This window comes from Rissa tridactyla, chromosome 10 (assembly GCF_028500815.1).
Source record: "Rissa tridactyla isolate bRisTri1 chromosome 10, bRisTri1.patW.cur.20221130, whole genome shotgun sequence".
In the NCBI taxonomy this organism is placed as follows: Eukaryota; Metazoa; Chordata; class Aves; order Charadriiformes; family Laridae; genus Rissa; species Rissa tridactyla.
This window is the reverse complement of record NC_071475.1, coordinates 5980367-5988183: the sequence shown is the minus strand read 5'-3', so window position 1 is coordinate 5988183 and position 7817 is coordinate 5980367. Positions and strand designations below refer to the sequence as shown.

The following is a 7817-nucleotide window of genomic DNA, read 5'->3' as shown; positions in this document are numbered from 1 at the left end:
GCGCACACCCTCCGCTGCCTGCACCCTGCCTGCACCCTGCCTGCAGCCTGGGGACCCTCCTCCACCCCCTTCCCCCCGCCCCGGCACCCTCAACCCCAGCCCAGCCTGGCGGTCCGGGGTGGGGGGAGCTGCATCTCCCGTGAGGGCAGCACTGGCCCTTCACAGGGAAGGGGGCAGGAACAGACCCCAAGCTCTCCGGGGGCTGGGGGGACACCCCCTCATCCCGGCACCCTGTGGGGCACAGTGACAGGAGGCAGTGACAGCACAAGGGACAGGGCTGGGATGCTCTGTTTATTGAGGTGATGCTGTGGGGCGCCCCAGGGGGGGCTGCGCCAAGGCACGGCGGCACTGGGGGTGCACAGGGAACCCCCCGCGGAAGCAGCATCACGGCGAGGTGGCAGCGGCAGGTCCCTCAGGCCTTGCCGGGGTCCTCCTTCAGCGTCACCGTCCGGTTGAACACCATCTAGGGAGAGGCAGAGGGTCGGCGCTGAGCCCCACGCCCCCATAGCGGGCAGGGGGGAGCCCCACACTTCCCTCACCCCCCTCCCCAGGGCTCACCTTCCCCTCCTCACTGTCGGGGTCCACGGAGAAGTAGCCCAGCCGCTCAAACTGGAACTTGTCGAAAGGCCGGGCAGAGAGGACGGAGCTGTCGACCATGGCGTTGCAAACCACACGCAGGGAGTCCTGGAAGGGAAAGGCAGCTCAGATGGACCCCGCAACCCCCTCCACAGCCCCACTCCCCCCAGCCCCTCTCCCCGCAGGGCCCTGCCCAGGGTGGGGTAGGGGTCTCATGGAAGTAGGTGCCTCCAGCTTGGGTACGGGAGGTCCCCAGCTCCCCCCCAGGCCCATAATCCCAGCTACTCACAGGATTGAGGTCACTCAGAAAGCCGCCGGGCACCTCCGAGGGGTCCTCGGGATTTTTGTGCAAAAACCTGCCATGAGAGAGAGTCTTGTTCCAAAGCCGCCAGGCGAGGGGACGTGGTGCCCCATGGCAGCTGTGGGGCAGCAGCTCACAGGACCCCCCAGCAGCATCTTCCCCACCAAGGAGCTGGGCAGACCCCCGCAGAGCCTGCTGGTGCACAGCCACGCTGCTGCTCCAGCATCGCTGAGCTTGTGCCTTCGCCTCTGGGGGTAGCCGGGTACTCACAGCCGCTCGTAGAGCCGCACTTCACATGCCAGCGGCTCCGACACCCAGTGAATGAAGGCTTTGGGCTTCTCCGCCACGTCTGACTTGGTACAGGTCACCTCCAGCTCAATCACGCGCCCGCTGGCGTCCTGGCCAAGAGGAGAGGAGACGAGCCGTCAGGCAGCAGGCGGGCAGCAGCCCCATCCCGCAGGGCAGCCCTGGGATCAAACCACCAGCCCCCCATCTCAGGGCAACCCTGCTCCCCACCATGCGAGGCACAGCACTGTCGGGGAGCTGCCTCACAGGCAGCCTGCACCCACCCTGTGCAGACAGCACCCAGCCTGAGATGACCATTGCTGCCCGTCCCTGGTGGGGCACAGCCATGTCCTGACATTCCACAGCCCAACCTTGTGTCACTGGTGCCCAGAGCCACCCACCTTGATGACATTCTGGACGGCGATGACGTAGCCAGCGTGGCGCAGCCCCACGGGCTGCCCAGGGGCCAGGCGCTTGTAGCCCTTGTCCACCTCCTGCGAGAGAGTTCACGGCTGCACAAGGGGTCCCAGCACAAGCAGCAGGTCCCCAAAACTGCGTCCCCCAACCCACTCCTGCCGTCCCAGGGATTGGCGCACCCAGGGCTGTTTGAACGCCCACGTTGCTGGAGGATGTTCCTCAGCGCACAGACCAGGTGTGGACACCATCAGCATGGACACGCCAGGCTGAGGACAGCGGGCATTTTGCCAGCATCCGTCAGAGCTGCTCGCACGTTCGAGAGTCGCAGTTAGGTGCCTGACACCCGCCTGTGCCCCGTGCAGCACCAGCGCCGTTCCCAAGTGCTCCCAGGCTCCTGCTGCCCGAGCTCCAGCTCCCGGGAGCAAGGGCAGCATGGCTCGGTGGGCCCGGCTCACCTCCCTGAAGTCCGTCTCCTCAATGTAGACGGTGGGCTTGAAGGGCACTTTGTGAAAACCCCGGCTCTCATCAGCTGGAAAGTTGGGCACAAGGACCTCGAGTGCCTGGGGAGGAGGAGGGGGTGAATGCTGACCTTGGGGAACCCCACTCCCACCCCAGCCCGCAGCAGTCTCACCTTTGGAGCAGGGAAGTTGATGATGGTGACCTTGAGGGGCTCCAGGACAGCCATGGCGCGGGGGGCCTGCTCGTTCAGCACCTCCCGCGCACATGCCTCCAGCAGATGCGGCTCCATTGTCGCCTGGGCCACCGTCACACCAACCTGCAGGACAGCCTGCCGTCACCAGGCTGGCCAGGGGATGCATCCACCTGGCCCATCCCATCCTGTCCCCGGCACCTACCCGAGCACAGAAGTTGTTGATGGCCTCGGGGGGGAAGCCTCGCCGGCGCAGGGCTGTGAGCGTGAAGAGCCGCGGGTCATCCCAGTCCCTGAGAAAACACCGGTGTGACAGCCAGACATGCCCTGGTCAGGACCCACCCTGGCTGCTGGCCCCGCTCCCACCTCACGGCACCCGTCTCCACCAGCCGGATGATCTTCCTCTTGGAGACGACGGTGTAGAGCAGGTTCAGGCGCCCGTACTCCCACTGCACGGGGCAGTAGACATCCAGCGCATTGCACAGCCAGAAGTAGGAGGAGCGTCTGCAAGGGAGGCACAGGCACAGCCCAGCTCAGTCTCATGCCCAGCCACAGCCCCACGGACACCGTCCCATGGACACACTGTCCCCCAGCACTTTGGCAGCCACTGGGATGCGGCCAGCTGATCCCCCTGGGATCCCCCCCTGCCCCAGCACTCACCTGGCCTGGAACTCCTTGGTGCAGAGGGAGTGTGTGATGTGCTCGATGGAGTCGCAGAGGCAGTGTGTGTAGTCATACGTGGGGTAGATGCACCTGCGAGGCAAACGCAGTCAGCCCTGGGGCAGAGCCTGGTGCTGCTCCCCTCCCGAGACCCCCCTGCTCCCAGGAGACGCAGGCCCACCCCTGCCACGCATGCCAGGACACCGCAGACCCATACCACTTGTCCCCAGTGCGGTGGTGCGGAGTGAACTTGACACGGTAGGCAACGGGGTCCATCTTCCCATCCTCCATCACCAGCTTCATCCGCAGCGTGGCCTCCCCCTCCCCAAACTTGCCCTTTCGCATGTCCTGTGGAGAGAGAGGAAGCTGTCGGCTGAGCCACAGACCCAGACCCCAGACCCAGACGCAGCGCCTGCCCCCAGCCAGGAGTACCTCGAAGAGCAGGAGTGATTCCTCCACGGGCCGGTCCCGCCATGGTGAGGGTGGTGGGTTGTGGCCCTTGATCTCCTCGACCTTCTGATGGCAGACGTACGCCTGGCCCCTACAGAGGGGAAACCCCGTCACCAGACGTGAGCAGCCCATCCCTTGGGCAACAAGGACCCCCAGACGTGACACAGGACATCCGCACTGCCCCGGTGCATCCATACAACGCTGGCACGCTCACCGGCGGATGAGCTCCAGGGCCCAGGTGTAGAGCTGGTCAAAGTAATCTGAGGCGTGGGTCACTGCATAGGGCTGGTAGCCTGCGGGGACAGGGGAAACAGAGCGGGTTGGAGGCACCCCCACGGCCCGGCAGCAGGACGTGCATGCAGGGCTGTCCCCAGCAGCACCTGGCCTGATCCTGCCCTCCCCAGCCCGAGCCGTACCCAGCCACTCCACCATCTCCCGGATGGCCGTGAAGTACTTCTCCTCCTCCTTCTCGGGGTTGGTGTCATCGTAGCGCAGGAAGCACACGCCACCGTTGGCCTGGGGATGGGGGGACAGTGAGCAGCCGCTCCCTGAGGGACCACAGGGCCAGCGGTCAAACAGTGGGGGGAGGCAGGGACCAGGGGGAGCTGCCAGCAGGGCTTGGTGCTTCTCACCTTGGCATAGCCAAAGTTGAAGTTGATGGCCTTGGCATGGCCGATGTGCAGGATCCCATTGGGCTCAGGAGGGAACCGTGTCCGCACCTGTAGGGGGGAAAAGGGGACACCTCTGTCCTTCGGCAGGAGAATCTCCTCACTCCCCGAAAGTGGGGGCACTGACATGAGCCCCCGACAATCCCATGGGGCTCCCTGTGCCAGGAGGGTGCCACCTCTTGCCGTGTCCCCAGTGACCTGCGTGTGTCCCCAGCCACCCCACCCACTTGGCTGGAGCCTGGCAGAGCAGTGCCACCCTCGCAGGGAACCGCTGGGCTGGGGGACGCCGCCTCACCTGCCCACCCGTGATTGCCAGGTGCTGCTTCAACAGGGCCATGGTGTTGGGTGTCACCACGTAGCCCTCCGTCTTGTAGTTCTCTCCTGTGGGCAGAGGATGCTCAGGGCTGCAGCACCGACCAGACCGAGCCAAGCCCAGCAGCCGGCAGGGAAGGACATGGGTAATCATAGAATCATAGAATTGCTGAGGTTGGAAGGGACCTTTAAGATCATCAAGTCCAACCACTAACCTACCCTGACAAAAACCACTTCTAAACCATGTCTCTAAGTACCACATCTACCCTTTTTTTAAACACCTCCAGGGATGGCGAATCCACCACCTCCCTGGGCAGCCTATTCCAATGTTTAATAACCCTTTCAGTGAAAAAATGCTTCCTAATATCCAATCTAAACCTCCCCTGACATAACTTGAAGCCGTTTCCTCTCGTCCTATCACTTGTCACCAGGGAGAAGAGGTCAGCCCCCATCTCTCTACAACCTCCTTTCAGGTAGTTGTAGAGGGTGATGAGGTCTCCCCTCAGCCTCCTCTTCTCCAGGCTAAACAACCCCAGCTCCCTCAGTCGTTCTTCATAAGGTTTGTCCTCCAGACCCCTCACCAGCTTTGTAGCCCTTCTCTGGACACGCTCCAACACCTCAATGTCCTTCTTGTAGCGAGGGGCCCAAAACTGAACACAGTACTCGAGGTGGGGCCTCACCAGTGCCGAGTACAGGGGGATGATCACTTCCCTAGTCCGGCTCACCACACGATTCCCGATACAGGCTAGGATGCTGTTGGCCTTCTTGGCCACCTGGGCACACTGCTGGCTCATGTTCAGCCGGCTGTCCACCAACACCCCCAGGTCCTTTTCTGCCGGGCAGCTTTCGAGCCACTCCGCCCCAATCCTGTAGCGCTGTTTGGGGTTGCTGTGACCCAAGTGCAGGACCCGGCACTTGGCCTTGTTGAACCTCATACCATTGGTCTCAGCTCATCGGTCCAGCCTGTCCAGATCCCTCTGCAGAGCCAACCTACCCTCAAGCAGATCAACACGCCCGCCCAGCTTAGTGTCATCTGCGAACTTACTGAGGGTACATTCGATCCCTTCATCCAGATCATTGATAAAGATATTAAAGAGAACCGGCCCCAGCACCGAGCCCTGGGGGACACCACTTGTGACCGGACACCAACTGGATTTAACTCCATTTACCACCACTCTCTGGGCACGGCCGTCCAGCCAGTTTTTTACCCAGCGAAGAGAGAGCTGGGGCCAGGCCCCGCAGACGGCAGCTGCTCCTCGCACTCACCCGGCTTGTGGAACTTGAGGGCTTCTCCCCGCAGCTGCTCCAGCAGCGACCGCGTCTCCGTGCCCACCTCGCCTGCAGGGAGAGACGGGGCTGAGATGGGGCCTGATGGCAGATCCCAGGACCCAGCTCGGAGGCAGGTCTTGGCCAGGAACCGCAGGGCTGGGGAAGCTGCCCGCAGGAGGATGGTCTCTTACCGTTCTCCACCACAGCCGCCTTCTGCTTCTCCGCTGGGGCCGGCCGAGCCTTCGCAGCCTGCAGGGACCAGCACAGCATCCTGAGTGCCCAGCCCTGGCCCAAACCTTCCCCCCCATGGCCCAGCCTGCTGCCCCCAGTGCTCCCGCAGACCGGCGCCCATGATGGTGGCTGGGCCCAGAGCAGCTACTGGGGATCCTGCCCAGACACTCGGCAGGGAAATGCCACCCCAGTTCCCAGCCTCCCTCTCCGCATCACCTTTGGTTTCTTTTCCAGGTCAGCTTCTGTCTTTGGCCCCAGCAAATGCAGCACCTGAGAAAGAGAGACACAGAGAGGAGAAGAAAAGGCTCCCAGTGCCCCAAGGCCTGGAGGTGGCCTTGTCCAGCTGTCATCCCCCTCACCCTGCCTGCACCTACCCAGGGCAGCCTGTCCCCAGCACCGGCTCCTCCCAGGGGACAGGCCAGCAGGTCTCACACCGGGGACGGCACCGACAGGGGACACCACCCCGCACAGCGCCTGACCCGCTGCCCTCGCACCCACCTGCAGGTCCACCTCGTTCTTGATGGTCTTCCCGTCCGCCCACCGCAGCCGGCTCCGCGCCTCCCCTGCAGACAGGGCACCCCATGGGCGAGGAGCACGGCCCAGCCCAGGGGATTCAGCCGGGGCGGCTGATGCGGGACATCACAGCCAACGGCTAGAGGCAGCCCTTGCCCCAGTGCTGTCCCCGGCACAGGGCACCACAGGCGGCTGCCACACACAGCCCTGCCTGCGTGGGGGACATGGCAGGATGAATCCCCTGCATCGGGTGGGCTGTGGCACAGCGACGCAGACAGTGGGGCCAGGGCAGCCCAGGGCAAAGGGCTGGCTCTCAGGATGCAGGGGAGCAGGAGCGCCAGGCGGGGGCTGCCCCGCTGCCCCACACTCACCCATCAGCAGCCCCATGTTGAAGTGGTAGCGCTCCGCCAGCAGCTCTGCTCGGTGCTGGCCGATCACAGCCTCCACCTGGGGAGCGGGACAGGGACACGGGGGTGAGCGAGGCAGGCGGGGAGCGTGGCGCCAGGGGCTGCCAGCCTGTCCAGTGTCCCCTGTCACCCATGCCGTGTCCCCCCTGCCCCACTCACCGCCTCCTCGATCTGCTCGGGGGTGACGCACACTCCCACGCCGCAGGCCTGCTCAAAGTCCGCCGTGTCCAGGGGCTCCAGGGGATGGCTCCTCAGGTACTCCAGGGCGGCTGGGGACAGAGCGGGGGTGAGGAGCGGGGCCCTCCCCTCCCCGCCGGGGCCGGGGGGGCGTGTCCCGGTGCCGCACGGTACCGCTGAGCTGCAGGTCGGTGAGGATCTGCCTGCGGGCGATGTAGCCGACAAGGAAGCCGAGGTGCTTCGGGTCCCGGAGGCGGGCGGCCGCATTGTAGAGCAGCGTCCCGGTGGCTTTGTCCAGGGCCGGACCCAGCACGTTCCGAGCCTGCCGCCGCCCCGGGGAAGCGTCAGGGCCGGCCGGGGGCTGAGCCCCGGCGAACCGGCGGCCCCGGGGCCGGGCAGAACCAAGGGCCGAGACGGGGCCGGGGCGAGGTGGGGTGCCCAGGGAGGAGGCGGGGCCCCGGGAGCGACTCTGCCGCACCGGGGACCGGGGCTGTAACCGGGGGACCGGGGGTGGGGTCCCGCGGTGGGCGCACCTGCAGCACGGCCTGGCGGAGCAGCGCGCTGAGCGCCCCGTTGCGCAGCGTCTCCCGCGCTTTGGCCTCGCTGAGGCCGATGCCGGTGAAGAGCCCCAACGCTTCTTCCACGTCCTCCGCCGCTGCCGCCGCCATGGGCACCGCCGCCGCCGCCGCCGCCATGCTGCCGCCACTGCCAGCCGGAGGGGCGGGGCCGCGCCCAGCCAATCGCAGCGGGGAGGGCGTGTGGCCGAAGCGAGAGAACCCAATCGGCGGCGAGGAAGGCCCGCCTCGACCAATGGGATGGAGGAGCTGGGCGCCGGCTCGGCGAATAGGCGCGGGGCGGGTGGGGCCAAGCCCGCGGTCGGTTGCATCATTTAAAGAGACCGG

At 65.4% G+C, this 7817-nt stretch overlaps 1 protein-coding gene across 1 annotated transcript; it reads right to left on the bottom strand.

The window, feature by feature from the left end:
• Nucleotides 1–269: 269 nt before the first annotated feature.
• QARS1 (glutaminyl-tRNA synthetase 1) lies at nucleotides 270–7639 on the bottom strand. Its single transcript, XM_054216475.1, has 24 exons — nucleotides 7449–7639; nucleotides 7090–7237; nucleotides 6898–7007; nucleotides 6703–6778; nucleotides 6317–6381; nucleotides 6035–6088; nucleotides 5779–5836; nucleotides 5585–5656; nucleotides 4302–4387; nucleotides 3971–4057; nucleotides 3755–3854; nucleotides 3553–3631; nucleotides 3321–3429; nucleotides 3106–3236; nucleotides 2889–2981; nucleotides 2595–2732; nucleotides 2434–2521; nucleotides 2211–2354; nucleotides 2035–2139; nucleotides 1564–1656; nucleotides 1148–1275; nucleotides 866–932; nucleotides 559–684; nucleotides 270–463 (listed from the first exon to the last, which is right to left on the bottom strand). The coding sequence occupies exons 1-24, from the start codon at nucleotides 7608–7610 to the stop codon at nucleotides 413–415; spliced, it is 2370 nt and encodes a 789-aa protein (XP_054072450.1). The 5' UTR covers nucleotides 7611–7639; the 3' UTR covers nucleotides 270–412.
• Between the last annotated feature and the right edge of the window lie 178 nt (nucleotides 7640–7817).

Coding starts and splice junctions, on each gene's coding strand:
- QARS1 (XM_054216475.1), bottom strand. CDS start 7,610: ATGGCGGCGGCGGCGGCGGCGGTGCCCATGGCGGCGGCAGCGGCGGAG. Junction 2,982..3,105: donor CACCGCACTGGGGACAAGTG/GTATGGGTCTGC, acceptor TTTGCCTCGCAG/GTGCATCTACCCCACGTATG. Junction 933..1,147: donor GTGCGGCTCTACGAGCGGCT/GTGAGTACCCGG, acceptor CTCTCATGGCAG/GTTTTTGCACAAAAATCCCG.